Below are 23,765 nucleotides of genomic sequence, written 5' to 3'. Positions count from 1 at the left end.
ACGATAAAGAGTCAAAACAGATTACATACCTACACTTTTTATATCCAACAATTGCTCCTTGTTCATTAAAACATTATATATAAAGACCAAACAAAGAGCAAGCAAGGAAAAAGAAAGAAAGAAACGTGCAGTTATTCGTGACAAAAACCTAGGAGGTTTTTCTAGATTGGCAGTCAACAAGAGTGAAAGTACAGAACAAAGGGTGTTTCAACTTTTGGTGCAGTTATGAAATAAACTACACCCTTCTTTATTTCGAGTAGACACATGCAACATGGTAGTGCATGGTACTTTCACGAGCAAATTTGATTTAGTGATTACCACAACAATCTCTGATAAATATGATTCGTTTTAGGATATGATAAGACTGGTGTAATTCGTCATGACTATAGCGATTCAACTTTTGGTGCTGAGGTGTCTTGAAGATCAGACTATCCCATGCCATTTCTGCGTCCATTTTAAAATTCATTTTTCGCCCAAATGAAAGAAATTTGTTTTAGTGACATTTTCTTAATTGGCAAAGACACACTACATTTTGTGGGATGATGAGATATTTTCAAAATATATTTTTATTTCTAAGGCCATGTTTTTAAAAAAAGATGATGAATTCCAAAATATATTTAGTTCATTTACTTAATTTGAATTATGTATTAATAGATTTTCAAATGAGAGAATTTATCCCTGAACTGTCATTATGTATATTTAGAATGCAAGTTTTGACTTCTGTTTACCTGTTCACTGCCAAATGAAGATAAATATGTCAAAAGAGACATTATTTTCTCATTCTTTTTATCCCATTAATTGTCTTTGGAACTCAATTTGCACAGATATCAACGATTGTTCTCCCGATCCTTGTGAAAATGGAGGAATTTGCGGTGATGGTGTGAACACCTTTACTTGTACCTGCGATCCTGGATATACTGGGCCTACGTGTGGAACAGGTAAGATATAGAGTCAAAGCAGATTACAAACCTACACTTTTTATATCAAATAATTGCTCCGTGTTCGTCAAAACATTATAGATAAAAAGCAGACAAGGAAAAAGAAAGAAAGAAAATGCAGTCATTGGTGATGAAAACCTCGGATATTTTTCTTGATTGGCAGTCAACAGGAGTGAAAGTACAGACATAAGATGCGAGGGTGTTTCAACTTTTGGTGCAGTAATGAAATAAACTACCCTTTTCTAAATTTCGAGTATACACATGAAAAACGGGAGTGCATGGTACTTTCAAGAGGAAATTTGATATAGTGATTACCACAACGATGTCTGATAATTATGATTTGTTTTAAAACATCAATCTCTGATAAATATGATTTGTTTTAGGAAATGATAAGACTGGTGTAATTCATCATGATTATAGCGATTCAACTTTTGATGCTGAGTTGTCTTCAAGATCAGACTATCCCATGCCATTTCTGCGTCCATTTTAAAATTCATTTTTCGCCCAAATGAAAGAAATTTGTTTGAGTGACATTTTCTTAATTGGCAAAGACACACTACATTTTGTGGGATGATGAGATATTTTCAAAATATATTTTTATTTCTAAGGCCATGTTTTTAAAAAAAGATGATAACTTCCAAAATATATTTAGTTCGTTTACTTAATTTGAATTATGTATTAATAGAATTTCAAATGAGAGAATTTATCCCTGAACTGTCATTATTTAAATTTAGAATGCAAGTTTTTACTTCTGTTTACCTGTTCACCGCCAAATGAAGATTAATATGTCAAAAGAGACATTATTTTCTCATTCCTTTTATCCCATTTAATGTCTTTGAAACTCAATTTGCACAGATATCAACGATTGTTCTCCCGATCCTTGTGAAAATGGAGGTATTTGCAGTGATGGTGTGAACACCTTTACTTGTACCTGCGATCCTGGATATACTGGGCCTACGTGTGGAACAGGTAAGATATAGAGTCAAAGCAGATTACAAACCTACACTTTTTATATCAAACAATTACTCCTTGGTCGTCAAAACATTATAGATAAAAAGCAGACTAGGAAATAGAAAGAAAGAAACATGCAGTCATTGGTGATGAAAACCTCGGATATTTTTCTTGATTGGCAGTCAACAGGAGTGAAAGTACAGACATAAGATGCGAGGGTGTTTCAACTTTTGGTGCAGTAATGAAATAAACTACCCTTTTCTAAATTTCGAGTATACACATGAAAAACGGGAGTGCATGGTACTTTCAAGAGCAAATTTGATATAGTGATTACCACAACGATGTCTGATAATTATGATTTGTTTTAAAACATCAATCTCTGATAAATATGATTTGTTTTAGGATATGATAAGACTGGTGTAATTCATCATGATTATAGCGATTCAACTTTTGGTGCTGAGGTGTCTTAAAGATCAGGATATCCGAGGCCATTTCCGCGTCCTTTTTCAAATTCATTTCATGCCCAAATGAAAGAAATTTGTTTTAGTGACATTTTCTTTATGCATGGACACACTACGTTTTGAGGGACGATGTAATTTTTTAAAAATATCTTTTCTTTTTATGGCCATGTTTTTGAAAAAAAGATGCTAACTTCCCAAAAGATATTTAGTTCATTTACTTCATTTGAATTATGTATTAATAGATTTTTTTTTAAAAAGAATTTATCCCTCAACTTTCATTATTTCTATTTCGAATGCAACTTTTTGACTTTTTTTTACCTGTTCACCGCCAAATAAAAATAACATGTTAAAAGGGACATTATTCTCTCAACCTATTTATCCCATGTATTGTCTTTGGAACTCAATTTGCACAGATATCAACGATTGTTCTCTTGATCCTTGTGAAAATGGAGGATATTGCACTGCTGGAGTGAACACTTTTACTTGTGCCTGCGTTCCTGGCTATACTGGGCCTACGTGTGGAACAGGTACGATAAAGAGTCAAAACAGATTACATACCTACACTTTTTATATCCAACAATTGCTCCTTGTTCATTAAAACATTATATATAAAGACCAAACAAAGAGCAAGCAAGGAAAAAGAAAGAAAGAAACGTGCAGTTATTCGTGACAAAAACCTAGGAGGTTTTTCTAGATTGGCAGTCAACAAGAGTGAAAGTACAGAACAAAGGGTGTTTCAACTTTTGGTGCAGTTATGAAATAAACTACACCCTTCTTTATTTCGAGTAGACACATGCAACATGGTAGTGCATGGTACTTTCACGAGCAAATTTGATTTAGTGATTACCACAACAATCTCTGATAAATATGATTCGTTTTAGGATATGATAAGACTGGTGTAATTCGTCATGACTATAGCGATTCAACTTTTGGTGCTGAGGTGTCTTGAAGATCAGACTATCCCATGCCATTTCTGCGTCCATTTTAAAATTAATTTTTCGCCCAAATGAAAGAAATTTGTTTTAGTGACATTTTCTTAATTGGCAAAGACACACTACATTTTGTGGGATGATGAGATATTTTCAAAATATATTTTTATTTCTAAGGCCATGTTTTTAAAAAAAGATGATGAATTCCAAAATATATTTAGTTCATTTACTTAATTTGAATTATGTATTAATAGATTTTCAAATGAGAGAATTTATCCCTGAACTGTCATTATTTATATTTAGAATGCAAGTTTTGACTTCTGTTTACCTGTTCACTGCCAAATGAAGATAAATATGTCAAAAGAGACATTATTTTCTCATTCTTTTTATCCCATTAATTGTCTTTGGAACTCAATTTGCACAGATATCAACGATTGTTCTCCCGATCCTTGTGAAAATGGAGGAATTTGCGGTGATGGTGTGAACACCTTTACTTGTACCTGCGATCCTGGATATACTGGGCCTACGTGTGGAACAGGTAAGATATAGAGTCAAAGCAGATTACAAACCTACACTTTTTATATCAAATAATTGCTCCGTGTTCGTCAAAACATTATAGATAAAAAGCAGACAAGGAAAAAGAAAGAAAGAAAATGCAGTCATTGGTGATGAAAACCTCGGATATTTTTCTTGATTGGCAGTCAACAGGAGTGAAAGTACAGACATAAGATGCGAGGGTGTTTCAACTTTTGGTGCAGTAATGAAATAAACTACCCTTTTCTAAATTTCGAGTATACACATGAAAAACGGGAGTGCATGGTACTTTCAAGAGCAAATTTGATATAGTGATTACCACAACGATGTCTGATAATTATGATTTGTTTTAAAACATCAATCTCTGATAAATATGATTTGTTTTAGGATATGATAAGACTGGTGTAATTCATTATGATTATAGCGATTCAACTTTTGGTGCTGAGTTGTCTTCAAGATCAGGCTATCCCAGGCCATTTCCGCGTCCATTTTCAAATTCATTTCATGCCCAAATGAAAGAAATTTGTTTTAGTGACATTTTCTTTATGCATGGACACACTACGTTTTGAGGGACGATGAAATTTTTTAAAAATATCTTTTCTTTCTATGGCCATGTTTTTGAAAAAAGATGCTAACTTCCCAAAAGATATTTAGTTCATTTACTTCATTTGAATTATGTATTAATAGATTTTAAAAAAAAAAGAATTTATCCCTCAACTTTCATTATTTCTATTTCGAATGCAACTTTTTGACTTTTTTTTACCTGTTCACCGCCAAATAAAAATAACATGTTAAAAGGGACATTATTCTCTCATCCTATTTATCCCATGTATTGTCTTTGGAACTCAATTTGCACAGATATCAACGATTGTTCTCTTGATCCTTGTGAAAATGGAGGATATTGCACTGATGGAGTGAACACTTTTACTTGTGCCTGCGTTCCTGGCTATACTGGGCCTACGTGTGGAACAGGTAAGATAAAGAGTCAAAACAGATTACATACCTACACTTTTTATATCCAACAATTGCTCCTTGTTCATTAAAACATTATATATAAAGACCAAACAAAGAGCAAGCAAGGAAATAGAAAGAAAGAAACGTGCAGTTATTCGTGACAAAAACCTAGGAGGTTTTTCTAGATTGGCAGTCAACAAGAGTGAAAGTACAGAACAAAGGGTGTTTCAACTTTTGGTGCAGTTATGAAATAAACTACACCCTTCTTGATTTCGAGTAGACACATGCAACATGGTAGTGCATGGTACTTTCACGAGCAAATTTGATTTAGTGATTACCACAACAATCTCTGATAAATATGATTCGTTTTAGGATATGATAAGACTGGTGTAATTCGTCATGACTATAGCGATTCAACTTTTGGTGCTGAGGTGTCTTGAAGATCAGACTATCCCATGCCATTTCTGCGTCCATTTTAAAATTCATTTTTCGCCCAAATGAAAGAAATTTGTTTTAGTGACATTTTCTTAATTGGCAAAGACACACTACATTTTGTGGGATGATGAGATATTTTCAAAATATATTTTTATTTCTAAGGCCATGTTTTTAAAAAAAGATGATGAATCCCAAAATATATTTAGTTCATTTACTTAATTTGAATTATGTATTAATAGATTCTCAAATGAGAGAATTTATCCCTGAACTGTCATTATTTATATTTAGAATGCAAGTTTTGAATTCTGTTTACCTGTTCACTGCCAAATGAAGATAAATATGTCAAAAGAGACATTATTTTCTCATTCTTTTTATCCCATTAATTGTCTTTGGAACTCAATTTGCACAGATATCAACGATTGTTCTCCCGATCCTTGTGAAAATGGAGGAATTTGCAGTGATGGTGTGAACACCTTTACTTGTACCTGCGATCCTGGATATACTGGGCCTACGTGTGGAACAGGTAAGATATAGAGTCAAAGCAGATTACAAACCTACACTTTTTATATCAAACAATTGCTCCGTGTTCGTCAAAACATTATAGATAAAAAGCAGACAAGGAAATAGAAAGAAAGAAACATGCAGTCATTTGTGATGAAAACCTCGGAGATTTTTCTTGATTGGCAGTCAACAGGAGTGAACGTACAGACAAAAGATGCGAGGGTGTTTCAACTTTTGGTGCAGTAATGAAATAAACTACCCTTTTCTAAATTTCGTGTATACACATGAAAAACGGGAGTGCATGGTATTTTCAAGAGCAAATTTGATATAGTGATTACCACAACGATGTCTGATAATTATGATTTGTTTTAAAACAACAATCTCTGATAAATATGATTTGTTTTAGGATATGATAAGACTGGTGTAATTCATTCTGATAATAGCGATTCAACTTTTGGTGCTGAGGTGTCTTAAAGATCAGGATATCCCAGGCCATTTCTGCGTCCATTTTCAAATTCATTTCATGCCCGAATGAAAGGAATTTGATTTAGTGACATTTTCTTTATGCATGGACACACTACGTTTTGAGGGGCGATGAGATTTTAAAAAAAATATATTTTCTTTCTATGGCCATGTTTTTGAAAAAAAGATGCTAACTTCCTAAAAGATATTTAGTTCATTTACTTCATTTGAATTGTGTATTAATAGATTTAAAAAAAAAAAGAATTTATCCCTGAACTTTCATTATTTGTATTTCGAATGCAACTTTTGACTTTTTTTTACCTGTTCACCGCCAAATAAAAATAATATGTTAAAAGGGACATTATTCTCTCATCCTATTTTTCCTATTTATTGTCTTTGGAACTCAATTTGCACAGATATCAACGATTGTTCTCTTGATCCTTGTGAGAATGGAGGATATTGCACTGATGGAGTGAACACTTTTACTTGTGCCTGCGTTCCTGGCTATACTGGGCCTACGTGTGGAACAGGTAAGATAAAGAGTCAAAACAGATTACATACTTACACTTTTTATATCCAACAATTGCTCCTTGTTCATTAAAACATTATATATAAAGACCAAACAAAGAGCAAACAAGGACATAGAAAGAAAGAAACATGCAGTTATTCGTGACAAAAACCTTGGAGGTTTTTCTAGATGGCAGTCAACAGGAGTGAAAGTACAGAAAAAAAGGGTGTTTCACCTTTTGGTGCAGTTATGAAATAAACTACACCCTTCTTGATTTCGAGTAGACACATGCAAAATGGTAGTGCATGGTACTTTCATGAGCAAATTTGATTTAGTGATTACCACATCAATCTCTGATAAATATGATTTGTTTTAGGATATGATAAGACTGGTGTAATTCATCATGATTATAGCGATTCAACTTTTGGTGCTGAGGTGTCTTGAAGATCAGACTATCCCATGCCATTTCTGCGTCCATTTTAAAATTCATTTTTCGCCCAAATGAAAGAAATTTGTTTTAGTGACATTTTCTTAATTGGCAAAGACACACTACATTTTGTGGGATGATGAGATATTTTCAAAATATATTTTTATTTCTAAGGCCATGTTTTTAAAAAAAGATGATGAATTCCAAAATATATTTAGTTCATTTACTTAATTTGAATTATGTATTAATAGATTCTCAAATGAGAGAATTTATCCCTGAACTGTCATTATTTATATTAAGAATGCAAGTTTTGAATTCTGTTTACCTGTTCACTGCCAAATGAAGATAAATATGTCAAAAGAGACATTATTTTCTCATTCTTTTTATCCCATTAATTGTCTTTGGAACTCAATTTGCACAGATATCAACGATTGTTCTCCCGATCCTTGTGAAAATGGAGGAATTTGCAGTGATGGTGTGAACACCTTTACTTGTACCTGCGATCCTGGATATACTGGGCCTACGTGTGGAACAGGTAAGATATAGAGTCAAAGCAGATTACAAACCTACACTTTTTATATCAAACAATTGCTCCGTGTTCGTCAAAACATTATAGATAAAAAGCAGACAAGGAAATAGAAAGAAAGAAACATGCAGTCATTTGTGATGAAAACCTCGGAGATTTTTCTTGATTGGCAGTCAACAGGAGTGAACGTACAGACAAAAGATGCGAGGGTGTTTCAACTTTTGGTGCAGTAATGAAATAAACTACCCTTTTCTAAATTTCGTGTATACACATGAAAAACGGGAGTGCATGGTATTTTCAAGAGCAAATTTGATATAGTGATTACCACAACGATGTCTGATAATTATGATTTGTTTTAAAACAACAATCTCTGATAATTATGATTTGTTTTAGTATATGATTAGACTAGTGTGATCCATCATGATTATAGCGATACAAATTTTGGTGCTGAGGTGTCTTGAAGATCAGACTATCCCATGCCATTTCTGCGTCCATTTTAAAATTCTTTTTTTACCCAAATGAAAGAAATTTGTTTTAGTGACATTTTCTTAATTGGCAAAGACACACTACGTTTTGTGGGATGATGAGATATTTTCAATATTATAGATAACGAGCAAACAAGGAAATAGAAAGAAAGAAACATGCATTCATTGGTGAGGAAATCCTTGGAGTTTTTCTTGATTGACAGTCAACAGGAGAGAAAGTACAGACAAAAGATGCGAGGGTGTTTCACCTTTTGGTGCAGTAATGATATAAACTACACTCTTTATGGTTTTGAGTAGACACATGAAAATGGGGAGTGCATGGTACATTTAAGAGCAAATTTGATATAGTGATTAATATATATAATATTTATAACATTTATTAGGCGCTTAATACAGGTGTTTCTAAGCGCACCATTGACTTAAAATTACCAACTAAAACTTGTAATACACACTACAAATATAAATATGTTCTTTATTCAATAAATCACACATATATAATAACACAAATAAAAATGCGATCAAACATAAGGTCAAACAAACATAAGGTCAAACATGAATCAAACAAAATATCAAACAAACAAAGAATAAGATGGTGTGCACTTCCTTTGACCGACTCACAACTGCATAATAGCATTCATGAATTAAAAAGGTGCGTTTTCAGTAAGAACTTAAACTGGTCAAGAGAATGAGTATTATGAATATGCGCTGGTAATTTATTCCAAAGGATAGGGGCATTTACTGAAAAAGCTCGATCGCCATATTTTGTAACAGAACGAGGTCCAAGGGTTAACTGCAAGGTTGATGATGATCGAAGAGGTCTTAGAGAACTAGAAAAACGTAAGGAAATCAAATATGAAAGATATTTAGGGGCTTGGCCATGGAGAATTTTGTATTCCAGAAGAAGAACTTTAAATGTTGTACGATAGTGTATGGGAAGCCAATGGAGAGAACGCAATATTGGGGTTATGTGCTCAAATTTTCTCCAGAGAGTAACAAGTCTTGCAGCAGTATTCTGAATTCTTTGGAGTGGAAGTAAGTATGAATGAGGAAGGCCAGAAAAACATGAATTACAATAATCAAGGTGGGAGGATACAAAAGCATGGGTTAATTTTGCAGTTGTGGGTCGGTCAAGCAGTTTCCTCATTTTCCAAATTTTGAAGATTCCAAAAGATGCGGATTTGCAAACGTTTTTAATATGCTGCTGAAATGTAAGATTTTTGTCGATTAAAACACCAAGGTCTCGATTACCACAGCGATCTCTGATAATTATGATTTGTTTTAGGATTTGATAAGACTGGTGTAATTCATCATGATTATAGCAATTTAACTTTTGGTGCTGAGGTGTCCTGTAGATCAGTCTATTCTATGCCATTTTCGCGTCTATTTTCACATTCATTTCACGCCCAAATTAGAGTTATTTGTTGTAGTGACATTTTCATGTCTGGCATGGACACACTATTAATAGATTTTCAAATGAGGGAATTTATCCTTGAACTGTCATTATTTTTATTTAGAATGCAAGTTTGGAGTTCTTTTTACCTGTTCACCGCCAAATGAAGATGAATATGTCAAAAGGGACATTATTTACTTATCCCTTTTATCCCATTTATTGTCTTTGGAACTCAATTTGCATAGATATCAACGATTGTTCTCTTGATCCTTGTGAGAATGGAGGAATTTGTATTGATGGAGTAAACACCTTTACTTGTGCCTGCGATCCTGGCTATACTGGGCCTACATGTGGAACAGGTAAGATATAGAGTCAAAGCAGATTACATACTTACACTTTTGTATGCCTCTGTTATGAAGTAACCGGAGGCGTTTTATTTTCGGGTTGTCCGTTCACGTTATCGCGTTATCTGAAGAACCGATTGATGGATTCCTGCTAAACTTTAGTCATGTTTGTATCTTGCAGAGCCGATGAAGTGATTAGATTCTGGAGTCACGAGTTCAAAGGTCAAAGGTCACAGGGTTCATTATGTATGCAAAAACAGCTCGTGATCGCGTTATCTAAAGAACCGATTGATGGATTCCTGCAAAACTTAGGTCATGTATGTTACTTGCAGAGCCAAAGAGCTGATTAGATGTTGATGGATTACTATTTAACTCAGGACATCTTGCACAGCTAATGAACTGAGTAGATTTTAGTGTCATGAGGTCAAAGATCAAAGGGTTATATATGTATATGAGAAATCGCTTGTAATCACGATATTCTGAGAGTGAGAACCTGTAATCGATTACAATTGAACTTGAATTTGAAAATTTTCTTCCTTTTTTGGTTTTTAAAATTGCTCTATGGCGGAGGCATCATTTTCGACTGCGCGCAGTCGAAGTTCCATCTAGTTTTCTCTTTAAACTCTTCATCCTGAATGGTTTGATATTTACAGCTGATCCTCGACCATGTGAGACTGAAAGACGAATAAGGCTGGAAGAAAGAGGTGAAACGGAGAATGTGTTTATCCCACAATGTACTCAAGATGGATTCTATGCCATGGAGCAGTGTTACAAGGGCAATGGTACTTACTGTTGGTGTGCGGACCCCGAGACTGGAGCCGTCCTCCCCGACAGCGAAGTCCATGGTGCTCGTGCAGACTGCGATCGTAAGTACATTCTTTTCACTCGATCGACCAGGAAGGAGTAGCCATAAGATCAATGCTAATTTGAATAACTCATTTCTTTGTTTAAAGGGGGGATTTGAATTGTCGTGTAAGCCAGAAATGTTTTGTTCACAAACTTTCACAAGTTTTGCAAGTAATCCAAGTTTCCAAAAATTCAACTTTTGGTGCTGAGGTGTCCTGTAGATCAGACCATCCCATGCCATTTCCGCGTCCATTTTCACGTCCATTTCACGCCCAAATCAAATAAATTTGTTTCAGTGACATTTTCATGTCTGGCTTGGGCACATTACGTTTTGTGGGACGATGAGATTTTTTCAAAATATATTTTCTTTCTAAAGCCATATTTTTGAAAAAAAAGATGCTAACTTCCAAAGAGATATTAAGTTCATTTACTTAATTTGAATAATGTATTAACAGATTTTCAAATGAATGAATTTATCCTTGAACTGTCATTATTTGTATTTAGAATTCAAGATTTGACTGCTTTTTACCTGTATACCGCCAAATGAAGATAAATGTGTCAAAAGGGACATATTTTACTCATCCCTTTTATCCCATTTATTGTCTTTGGAACTCAATTTGCATAGCTATCAACGATTGTTCTCCTGATCCTTGTGAGAATGGAGGAATTTGCAGTGACGGAGTGAACACCTTTACCTGTGCCTGCAATCCTGGCCATACTGGGCCAACGTGTGGAACAGGTAAGATATAGAGTCAAAGCAATTTACACACCTACACGTTTTATATCAAACAATTGCTCCTTGTTCATCAAAACATTATAGATAAAGAGCAAACAAGGAAATAGAAAGAAAGAAACATGGAGTCATTGGTGAAGAAAACCTTGGAGTTTTTCTTGATTGACAATCAACAGGAAAGAAAGTACAGACAAAAGTTGCCAGGATGTTTCACCTTTTGGTGCAGTAATAATATAAACTACACTCTTCATGATTTCGAGTAGACACATGAGAAATGGGAGTGCATGGTACTTTCAAGAGCAAATTTGATATAGTGATTACCACAACGATCTCTCATACTTATGATTTGTTTTAGGATATAATAAGACTGGTGTGATTCATCATGATTATAGCAATTCAACCTTTGTGGTGCTGAGGTGTCTTAAAGATCAGACTATCCCATTTCATTTCCGCCACCATTTTCAAATGCATTTCACGCCCAAATGAAAGAAATTTGTTTTAGTGACATTTTCATGTTTGGCACTATGTTTTGTGGGACGATGAGATTTTTTCAATTTTTTTTTTCTTTCTAAGGCCATGTTTTTGAAAGAAGATGCTAACTTCCAAAGAGATATTTAGTTCATTTACTTAACTTGAATTATGTATTAACAGATTTTCAAATGAAGGAATTTGTCCTTGAACTGTCATTATTTGTATTTATAATGCAAGTTCTTACTTCTTTTTACCTGTATACCGCCAAATGAAAATAAATATGTCAAAAGGAACATTATATACTCATCCCTTTTATCCCATTAATTGTCTTTGAAACTCAATTTGCATAGATATCAACGATTGTTCGCCCGATCCTTGTGAGAATGGAGGAACTTGCAGTGATGGAGTGAACACCTTTACCTGTGCCTGCAATCCTGGCTATACTGGGCCTACGTGTGGAACAGGTAAGATATACAGTCAAAGCAAATTACACACCTACACTCTTTATATCAAACAATTGCTCCTTGTTCATCAAAACATTATAGATAAAGAGCAAACAAGGAAATAGAAAGAAAGAAACATGCATTCATTGGTAAGGAAAACCTTGGAGTTTTTCTTTATTGACAGTCAACAGGAGAGAAAGTAGAGACAAATAATGCGAGGGTGTTTCACCTTTTGGTGAAGTTATGATATAAACTGCACTTTTCATAATTTTGAATAGACACATGGAAAATGGAAGTGCATGGTACTTTTAAGAGCAAATTAATTTAGTGATCACCACAACGATCTCTCATAATTATGATTTATTTTTGGATATGAATAGACTGGTGTGTTTCATCATGATTATAACGATTCAACCTTTGGTGCTGAGATGTCTTCAAAATCAGACTATCCCATGTCATTTTCGCCACCATTTTCAAATGCATTACACGCCCAAATGAAAGAAATTTGTTTTAGTGGCATGTTCATGTTTGGCACTACGTTTTGTGGGACGATGAGATTTTTTTCAAAAAAATATTTTCTTTCTTAGGCCATGTTTTCGAAAAAAAGATGCTAACTTTCAAAGAGATATTAAGTTCATTTACTTAATTTGAATAATGTATTAACAGATTTTCAAATGAATGAATTTATCCTTGAACTGTCATTATTTGTATTTAGAATTCAAGATTTGACTGCTTTTTACCTGTATACCGCCAAATGAAGATAAATGTGTCAAAAGGGACATATTTTACTCATCCCTTTTATCCCATTTATTGTCTTTGGAACTCAATTTGCATAGCTATCAACGATTGTTCTCCTGATCCTTGTGAGAATGGAGGAATTTGCAGTGACGGAGTGAACACCTTTACCTGTGCCTGCAATCCTGGCCATACTGGGCCAACGTGTGGAACAGGTAAGATATAGAGTCAAAGCAATTTACACACCTACACGTTTTATATCAAACAATTGCTCCTTGTTCATCAAAACATTATAGATAAAGAGCAAACAAGGAAATAGAAAGAAAGAAACATGGAGTCATTGGTGAGGAAAACCTTGGAGTTTTTCTTGATTGACAATCAACAGGAAAGAAAGTACAGACAAAAGTTGCCAGGATGTTTCACCTTTTGGTGCAGTAATAATATAAACTACACTCTTCATGATTTCGAGTAGACACATGAGAAATGGGAGTGCATGGTACTTTCAAGAGCAAATTTGATATAGTGATTACCACAACGATCTCTCATACTTATGATTTGTTTTAGGATATAATAAGACTGGTGTGATTCATCATGATTATAGCAATTCAACCTTTGTGGTGCTGAGGTGTCTTAAAGATCAAACTATCCCATTTCATTTCCGCCACCATTTTCAAATGCATTTCACGCCCAAATGAAAGAAATTTGTTTTAGTGACATTTTCATGTTCGGCACTATGTTTTGTGGGACGATGAGATTTTTTCAATTTTTTTTCTTTTTCTAAGGCCATGTTTTTGAAAGAAGATGCTAACTTCCAAAGAGATATTTAGTTCATTTACTTAACTTGAATTATGTATTAACAGATTTTCAAATGAAGGAATTTGTCCTTGAACTGTCATTATTTGTATTTATAATGCAAGTTCTTACTTCTTTTTACCTGTATACCGCCAAATGAAAATAAATATGTCAAAAGGAACATTATATACTCATCCCTTTTATCCCATTAATTGTCTTTGAAACTCAATTTGCATAGATATCAACGATTGTTCGCCCGATCCTTGTGAGAATGGAGGAACTTGCAGTGATGGAGTGAACACCTTTACCTGTGCCTGCAATCCTGGCTATACTGGGCCTACGTGTGGAACAGGTAAGATATACAGTCAAAGCAAATTACACACCTACACTCTTTATATCAAACAATTGCTCCTTGTTCATCAAAACATTATAGATAAAGAGCAAACAAGGAAATAGAAAGAAAGAAACATGCATTCATTGGTAAGGAAAACCTTGGAGTTTTTCTTTAATGACAGTCAACAGGAGAGAAAGTAGAGACAAATAATGCGAGGGTGTTTCACCTTTTGGTGAAGTTATGATATAAACTGCACTTTTCATAATTTTGAATAGACACATGGAAAATGGAAGTGCATGGTACTTTTAAGAGCAAATTAATTTAGTGATCACCACAACGATCTCTCATAATTATGATTTATTTTTGGATATGAATAGACTGGTGTGTTTCATCATGATTATAACGATTCAACCTTTGGTGCTGAGATGTCTTCAAAATCAGACTATCCCATGTCATTTTCGCCACCATTTTCAAATGCATTACACGCCCAAATGAAAGAAATTTGTTTTAGTGGCATGTTCATGTTTGGCACTACGTTTTGTGGGACGATGAGATTTTTTTCAAAAAAATATTTTCTTTCTTAGGCCATGTTTTCGAAAAAAAGATGCTAACTTTCAAAGAGATATTAAGTTCATTTACTTAATTTGAATAATGTATTAACATATTTTCAAATGAAGGAATTTATCCTTGAACTGTCATTATTTGTATTTAGAATGCAAGTTTTTACTTCTTTTTACCTGTGTACCGCCAAATGAAAATAAATATGTCAAAAGGAACATTATATACTCATCCCTTTTATCCCATTTATTGTCTTTGGAACTCAATTTGCATAGATATCAACGATTGTTCTCCCGATCCTTGTGAGAATGGAGGAATTTGCAGTGACGGAGTAAACACCTTTACTTGTGCCTGCAATCCTGGCTATACTGGGCCTACGTGTGGAACAGGTAAGATATAGAGTCAAAGCAAATTACACACCTACACTTTTTATATCAAACAATTGTTCCTTGTTCATCAAAACATTATAGATAAAGAGCAAACTAGGAAACAGAAAGAAAGAAACATGCAGTCATTGATCAGGAAAAACTTGGAGTTTTTCTTGATTGACAGTCAACAGGAGTGAAAGTACAGACAAAAGATGCGAGGGTGTTTCACCTTTTGATGCAGTAATGATATAAACTACACTCTTCATGATTTCGAGTAGACACATGAGAAATGGGAGTGCAGGGTACTTTGAAGAGAGAATTTGATATAGTAATTACCACAACGATCTCTCATACTTATGATTTGTTTTAGGATATAATAAGACTGGTGTGATTCTTCATGATTATAGCAATTCAACTTTTGGTGCTGAGCTGTCTTAAAAATCAGACTATCCCATGTCATTTCCGCCACAATTTTCAAATGCATTTCACGCCCAAATGAAAGAAATTTGTTATTGTGACATTTCTTAACTGGCATGGACACACTACGTTATCTTCTTTCTAAGGCCATGTTTTTGAAAAAAGATGCTAACTTCCAAAGAGATATTAAGTTTATTTACTAAACTTGAATTATGTATAAACAAATTTTCAAATAAAGGAATTTATTCTTGAACTGTCATTATTTGTATATAGAATGCAAGTTTTGACTTCTTTTTAGCTGTTCACCGCTAAATAAAGATAAATATTTCAAAAGGGACATTATTTACTCATCCTTTTTATCCCATTTATTGTCTTTGGAACTCAATTTGCATAGATATCAACGATTGTTCGCCCGATCCTTGTGAGAATGGAGGAATTTGTAGTGACGGAGTGAACATGTTTACTTGTGCCTGCAATCCTGGCCATACTGGGCCTACGTGTGGAACAGGTAAGATATAGAGTCAAGGGCAATTTAAACACCTACACTTTTTATATCAAACAATTGCTCCTTGTTCATCAAAACATTATAGATAAAGAGCAAACAAGGAAATAGAAAGAAAGAACATGCATTCATTGGTGAGGAAAACCTTGGAGTTTTTCTTGAATGACCGTCAACAGGAGAGAAAGTTCTGACAAAAGATGCGAGTATGTTTCACCTTTTGGTGAAGTAATGTTATAAACTACACTTTTCATGATTTTTAGTAGACACATGGAAAATGGGAGTTCATGGTACTTTCAAGAGCAAATTTGATATAGTGATTACCATAACGATCTCTCATAATTATGATTTATTTTTGGATATGAATAGGCTGGTGTGATTCTTCATGATTATAGCGATTCAACCTTTGGGGCTGAGATGTCTTAAAAATCAGACTTTCTTATGTCATTTCCGCCACCTTTTTCAAATGCATTTCAAGCCCAAATGAAAGAAATTTGTTTTAGTGACATTTTCATTATTGGCACTACGTTTTGTGGGACGATGAGATTTTTTCAAAAAAATATTTTCTTTCTAAGGCCATGTTTTTGAAAAAAGATGCTAACTTCCAAAGAGATATTAAGTTCATTTACTTAACTTGAATTATGTATTAACAGATTTTCAAATGAAGGAATTTATCCTTGAACTGTCATTATTTGTATATAGAATGCAAGTTTTGACTTCTTTTTAGCTGTTCACCGCTTAATAAAGATAAATATTTCAAAAGGGACATTATTTACTCATCCTTTTTATCCCATTTATTGTCTTTGGAACTCAATTTGCATAGATATCAACGATTGTTCGCCCGATCCTTGTGAGAATGGAGGAATTTGTAGTGACGGAGTGAACATGTTTACTTGTGCCTGCAATCCTGGCCATACTGGGCCTACGTGTGGAACAGGTAAGATATAGAGTCAAGGGCAATTTAAACACCTACACTTTTTATATCAAACAATTGCTCCTTGTTCATCAAAACATTATAGATAAAGAGCAAACAAGGAAATAGAAAGAAAGAACATGCATTCATTGGTGAGGAAAACCTTGGAGTTTTTCTTGAATGACCGTCAACAGGAGAGAAAGTTCTGACAAAAGATGCGAGTATGTTTCACCTTTTGGTGAAGTAATGATATAAACTACACTTTTCATGATTTTTAGTAGACACATGGAAAATGGGAGTTCATGGTACTTTCAAGAGCAAATTTGATATAGTGATTACCATAACGATCTCTCATAATTATGATTTATTTTTGGATATGAATAGGCTGGTGTGATTCTTCATGATTATAGCGATTCAACCTTTAGGGCTGAGATGTCTTAAAAATCAGACTTTCTTATGTCATTTCCGCCACCTTTTTCAAATGCATTTCAAGCCCAAATGAAAGAAATTTGTTTTAGTGACATTTTCATTATTGGCACTACGTTTTGTGGGACGATGAGATTTTTTCAAAAAAATATTTTCTTTCTAAGGCCATGTTTTTGAAAAAAGATGCTAACTTCCAAAGAGATATTAAGTTCATTTAATTAACTTGAATTATGTATTAACAGATTTTCAAATGAAGGAATTTATCCTTGAACTGTCATTATGTGTATATAGAATGCAAATTTTTGACTTCTTTTTACCTGTTCACCGCCAAATGAAGATAAATGTGTCAAAAGGGACATTATTTACTCATCCCTTTTATCCCATTTATTGTCTTTGGAACTCGATTTGCATAGATATCAACGATTGTTCTCCCGATCCTTGTGAAAATGGAGGAATTTGCAGTGATGGAGTGAACACGTTTATTTGTGCCTGCAATCCTGGATATACTGGGGCTACGTGTGGAACAGGTAAGATATAGAGTCAAAGCAAATTACACACCTACACTTTTTATATCAAACAATTGCTCCTTGTTCATCAAAACATTATAGATAAAGAGCAAACAAGGAAATAGAAAGAAAGAAACATGGAGTCATTGGTGAGGATAACCTTGGAGTTTTTCTTGATTGACAGTCAACAGGAGAGAAAGACCAGACAAAAGATGCGAGGGTGTTTCACCTTTTGGTGAAGTTATGATATAAACTACAATCTTCATGATTTTGAGTAGACACATGGAAAATGGGAGTGCATGGTACTTTCAAGAGCAAATTTGATATAGTGATTACCACAACGATCTCTCATAATTATGATTTATTTTTGGATATGAACAGACTGGTGTGATTCATCATGATTATTTCGATTCAACCTTTGGTGCTGAGGTGTCTTCAAAATCAGACTATCCCATGTCATTTCCGCCACCATTTTCAAATGCATTTCACGCCCAAATGAAAGAAATTTGTTTTAGTGACATTTTCATTATTGGCACTACGTTTTGTGGGACGATGAGATTTTTTCAAAAAAATATTTTCTTTCTAAGGCCATGTTTTTGAAAAAAGATGCTAACTTCCAAAAAGATATTAAGTTCATTTAATTAACTTGAATTATGTATTAACAGATTTTCAAATGAAGGAATTTATCCTTGAACTGTCATTATTTGTATATAAAATGCAAGTTTTGACTTCTTTTTAGCTGTTCACCGCTAAATAAAGATAAATATTTCAAAAGGGACATTATTTACTCATCCTTTTTATCCCATTTATTGTCTTTGGAACTCAATTTGCATAGATATCAACGATTGTTCGCCCGATCCTTGTGAGAATGGAGGAATTTGTAGTGACGGAGTGAACATGTTTACTTGTGCCTGCAATCCTGGCCATACTGGGCCTACGTGTGGAACAGGTAAGATATAGAGTCAAAGCAAATTACACACCTACACTTTTTATATCAAACAATTGCTCCTTGTTCATCAAAACATTATAGATAAAGAGCAAACAAGGAAATAGAAAGAAAGAAACATGGAGTCATTGGTGAGGATAACCTTGGAGTTTTTCTTGATTGACAGTCAACAGGAGAGAAAGACCAGACAAAAGATGCGAGGGTGTTTCACCTTTTGGTGAAGTTATGATATAAACTACAATCTTCATGATTTTGAGTAGACACATGGAAAATGGGAGTGCATGGTACTTTCAAGAGCAAATTTGATATAGTGATTACCACAACGATCTCTCATAATTATGATTTATTTTTGGATATGAATAGGCTGGTGTGATTCATCATGATTATAGCGATTCAACCTTTGGTGCTGAGGTGTCTTCAAAATCAGACTATCCCATGTCATTTCCGCCACCATTTTCAAATGCATTTCACGCCCAAATGAAAGAAATTTGTTTTAGTGACATTTTCATTATTGGCACTACGTTTTGTGGGACGATGAGATTTTTTCAAAAAAATATTTTCTTTCTAAGGCCATGTTTTTGAAAAAAGATGCTAACTTCCAAAAAGATATTAAGTTCATTTAATTAACTTGAATTATGTATTAACAGATTTTCAAATGAAGGAATTTATCCTTGAACTGTCATTATTTGTATATAAAATGCAAGTTTTGACTTCTTTTTAGCTGTTCACCGCTAAATAAAGATAAATATTTCAAAAGGGACATTATTTACTCATCCTTTTTATCCCATTTATTGTCTTTGGAACTCAATTTGCATAGATATCAACGATTGTTCGCCCGATCCTTGTGAGAATGGAGGAATTTGTAGTGACGGAGTGAACATGTTTACTTGTGCCTGCAATCCTGGCCATACTGGGCCTACGTGTGGAACAGGTAAGATATAGAGTCAAAGCAAATTACACACCTACACTTTTTATATCAAACAATTGCTCCTTGTTCATCAAAACATTATAGATAAAGAGCAAACAAGGAAATAGAAAGAAAGAAACATGGAGTCATTGGTGAGGATAACCTTGGAGTTTTTCTTGATTGACAGTCAACAGGAGAGAAAGACCAGACAAAAGATGCGAGGGTGTTTCACCTTTTGGTGAAGTTATGATATAAACTACAATCTTCATGATTTTGAGTAGACACATGGAAAATGGGAGTGCATGGTACTTTCAAGAGCAAATTTGATATAGTGATTACCACAACGATCTCTCATAATTATGATTTATTTTTGGATATGAATAGGCTGGTGTGATTCATCATGATTATAGCGATTCAACCTTTGGTGCTGAGGTGTCTTCAAAATCAGACTATCCCATGTCATTTCCGCCACCATTTTCAAATGCATTTCACGCCCAAATGAAAGAAATTTGTTTTAGTGACATTTTCATTATTGGCACTACTTTTTGTGGGACGATGAGATTTTTTCAAAAAAATATTTTCTTTCTAAGGCCATGTTTTTGAAAAAAGATGCTAACTTCCAAAAAGATATTAAGTTCATTTAATTAACTTGAATTATGTATTAACAGATTTTCAAATGAAGGAATTTATCCTTGAACTGTCATTATTTGTAAATAGAATGCAAGTTTTGACTTCTTTTTAGCTGTTCACCGCTAAATAAAGATAAATATTTCAAAAGGGACATTATTTACTCATCCTTTTTATCCCATTTATTGTCTTTGGAACTCAATTTGCATAGATATCAACGATTGTTCGCCCGATCCTTGTGAGAATGGAGGAATTTGTAGTGACGGAGTGAACATGTTTACTTGTGCCTGCAATCCTGGCCATACTGGGCCTACGTGTGGAACAGGTAAGATATAGAGTCAAGGGCAATTTAAACACCTACACTTTTTATATCAAACAATTACTCCTTGTTCATCAAAACATTATAGATAAAGAGCAAACAAGGAAATAGAAAGAAAGAACATGCATTCATTGGTGAGGAAAACCTTGGAGTTTTTCTTGAATGACCGTCAACAGGAGAGAAAGTTCTGACAAAAGATGCGAGTATGTTTCACCTTTTGGTGAAGTAATGTTAAAAACTACACTTTTCATGATTTTTAGTAGACACATGGAAAATGGGAGTTCATGGTACTTTCAAGAGCAAATTTGATATAGTGATTACCATAACGATCTCTCATAATTATGATTTATTTTTGGATATGAATAGGCTGGTGTGATTCTTCATGATTATAGCGATTCAACCTTTGGGGCTGAGATGTCTTAAAAATCAGACTTTCTTATGTCATTTCCGCCACCTTTTTCAAATGCATTTCAAGCCCAAATGAAAGATATTTGTTTTAGTGACATTTTCATTATTGGCACTACGTTTTGTGGGACGATGAGATTTTTTCAAAAAAATATTTTCTTTCTAAGGCCATGTTTTTGAAAAAAGATGCTAACTTCCAAAGAGATATTAAGTTCATTTACTTAACTTGAATTATGTATAAACAGATTTTCAAATGAAGGAATTTATCCTTGAACTGTCATTATTTGTATTTAGAATGCAAGTTTTGACTTCTTTTTAGCTGTTCACCGCTTAATAAAGATAAATATTTCAAAAGGGACATTATTTACTCATCCTTTTTATCCCATTTATTGTCTTTGGAACTCAATTTGCATAGATATCAACGATTGTTCTCCCGATCCTTGTGAGAATGGAGGAATTTGCAGTGATGGAGTGAACACGTTTATTTGTGCCTGCAATCCTGGATATACTGGGCCTACGTGTGGAACAGGTAAGATATAGAGTCAAAGCAAATTACACACCTACACTTTTTATATCAAACAATTGCTCCTTGTTCATCAAAACATTATAGATAAAAAGCAAACAAGGAAATAGACAGAAAGAAACATGGAGTCATTGGTGAGGATAACCTTGGAGTTTTTCTTGATTGACAGTCAACAGGAGAGAAAGACCAGACAAAAGATGCGAGGGTGTTTCACCTTTTGGTGAAGTTATGATATAAACTACAATCTTCATGATTTTGAGTAGACACATGGAAAATGGGAGTGCATGGTACTTTCAAGAGCAAATTTGATATAGTGATTACCACAACGATCTCTCATAATTATGATTTATTTTTGGATATGAACAGACTGGTGTGATTCATCATGATTATTTCGATTCAACCTTTGGTGCTGAGGTGTCTTCAAAATCAGACTATCCCATGTCATTTCCGCCACCATTTTCAAATGCATTTCACGCCCAAATGAAAAAAATTTGTTTTAGTGACATTTTCATTATTGGCACTACGTTTTGTGGGACGATGAGATTTTTTCAAAAAAATATTTTCTTTCTAAGGCCATGTTTTTGAAAAAAGATGCTAACTTCCAAAAAGATATTAAGTTCATTTAATTAACTTGAATTATGTATTAACAGATTTTCAAATGAAGGAATTATCCTTGAACTGTCATTATGTGTATATAGAATGCAAATTTTTGACTTCTTTCTACCTGTTCACCGCCAAATGAAGATAAATGTGTCAAAAGGGACATTATTTACTCATCCCTTTTATCCCATTTATTGTCTTTGGAACTCAATTTGCATAGATATCAACGATTGTTCTCCCGATCCTTGTGAAAATGGAGGAATTTGCAGTGATGGAGTGAACACGTTTATTTGTGCCTGCAATCCTGGATATACTGGGGCTACGTGTGGAACAGGTAAGATATAGAGTCAAAGCAAATTACACACCTACACTTTTTATATCAAACAATTGCTCCTTGTTCATCAAAACATTATAGATAAAAAGCAAACAAGGAAATAGACAGAAAGAAACATGGAGTCATTGGTGAGGATAACCTTGGAGTTTTTCTTGATTGACAGTCAACAGGAGAGAAAGACCAGACAAAAGATGCGAGGGTGTTTCACCTTTTGGTGAAGTTATGATATAAACTACAATCTTCATGATTTTGAGTAGACACATGGAAAATGGGAGTGCATGGTACTTTCAAGAGCAAATTTGATATAGTGATTACCACAACGATCTCTCATAATTATGATTTATTTTTGGATATGAACAGACTGGTGTGATTCATCATGATTATTTCGATTCAACCTTTGGTGCTGAGGTGTCTTCAAAATCAGACTATCCCATGTCATTTCCGCCACCATTTTCAAATGCATTTCACGCCCAAATGAAAGAAATTTGTTTTAGTGACATTTTCATTATTGGCACTACGTTTTGTGGGACGATGAGATTTTTTCAAAAAAATATTTTCTTTCTAAGGCCATGTTTTTGAAAAAAGATGCTAACTTCCAAAAAGATATTAAGTTCATTTAATTAACTTGAATTATGTATTAACAGATTTTCAAATGAAGGAAATTATCCTTGAACTGTCATTATGTGTATATAGAATGCAAATTTTGACTTCTTTTTACCTGTTCACCGCCAAATGAAGATAAATGTGTCAAAAGGGACATTATTTACTCATCCCTTTTATCCCATTTATTGTCTTTGGAACTCAATTTGCATAGATATCAACGATTGTTCTCCCGATCCTTGTGAAAATGGAGGAATTTGCAGTGATGGAGTGAACACGTTTATTTGTGCCTGCAATCCTGGATATACTGGGCTACGTGTGGAACAGGTAAGATATAGAGTCAAAGCAAATTACACACCTACACTTTTTATATCAAACAATTGCTCCTTGTTCATCAAAACATTATAGATAAAAAGCAAACAAGGAAATAGACAGAAAGAAACATGGAGTCATTGGTGAGGATAACCTTGGAGTTTTTCTTGATTGACAGTCAACAGGAGAGAAAGACCAGACAAAAGATGCGAGGGTGTTTCACCTTTTGGTGAAGTTATGATATAAACTACAATCTTCATGATTTTGAGTAGACACATGGAAAATGGGAGTGCATGGTACTTTCAA

At 34.0% G+C, this 23,765-nt stretch overlaps 1 protein-coding gene across 50 annotated transcripts in view; it reads left to right on the top strand.

Annotated features, from left to right (window-relative positions):
• The window catches only part of LOC579853, a 194,299-nt gene that overhangs the window by 101,084 nt on the left and 69,450 nt on the right, over nt 1-23,765 (top strand). For 41 of the 50 annotated variants that reach the window (XM_030988688.1, XM_030988699.1, XM_030988701.1 and 38 more), the window contains 21 exons: nt 825-938; nt 1,794-1,907; nt 2,764-2,877; nt 3,704-3,817; nt 4,672-4,785; nt 5,612-5,725; nt 6,582-6,695; nt 7,522-7,635; nt 9,747-9,860; nt 10,499-10,711; nt 11,317-11,430; nt 12,246-12,359; nt 13,175-13,288; nt 14,104-14,217; nt 15,033-15,146; nt 15,937-16,050; nt 16,865-16,978; nt 17,794-17,907; nt 18,722-18,835; nt 19,650-19,763; nt 20,578-20,691. In XM_030988688.1, coding sequence (XP_030844548.1) covers nt 825-938; nt 1,794-1,907; nt 2,764-2,877; nt 3,704-3,817; nt 4,672-4,785; nt 5,612-5,725; nt 6,582-6,695; nt 7,522-7,635; nt 9,747-9,860; nt 10,499-10,711; nt 11,317-11,430; nt 12,246-12,359; nt 13,175-13,288; nt 14,104-14,217; nt 15,033-15,146; nt 15,937-16,050; nt 16,865-16,978; nt 17,794-17,907; nt 18,722-18,835; nt 19,650-19,763; nt 20,578-20,691 — 2,493 coding nt within the window. The remainder of the gene's footprint in view (nt 1-824; nt 939-1,793; nt 1,908-2,763; nt 2,878-3,703; nt 3,818-4,671; nt 4,786-5,611; nt 5,726-6,581; nt 6,696-7,521; nt 7,636-9,746; nt 9,861-10,498; nt 10,712-11,316; nt 11,431-12,245; nt 12,360-13,174; nt 13,289-14,103; nt 14,218-15,032; nt 15,147-15,936; nt 16,051-16,864; nt 16,979-17,793; nt 17,908-18,721; nt 18,836-19,649; nt 19,764-20,577; nt 20,692-23,765) is intronic. The other 9 variants (XM_030988687.1, XM_030988694.1, XM_030988686.1 and 6 more) reach the window with 9 other exon arrangements.

The sequence above is a fragment of the Strongylocentrotus purpuratus genome, unplaced genomic scaffold (genome assembly GCF_000002235.5).
Source record: "Strongylocentrotus purpuratus isolate Spur 01 unplaced genomic scaffold, Spur_5.0 spur5_scaffold_17, whole genome shotgun sequence".
NCBI classification, from domain to species: Eukaryota; Metazoa; Echinodermata; class Echinoidea; order Camarodonta; family Strongylocentrotidae; genus Strongylocentrotus; species Strongylocentrotus purpuratus.
This window is presented reverse-complemented; position numbering and strand designations above follow the sequence as displayed.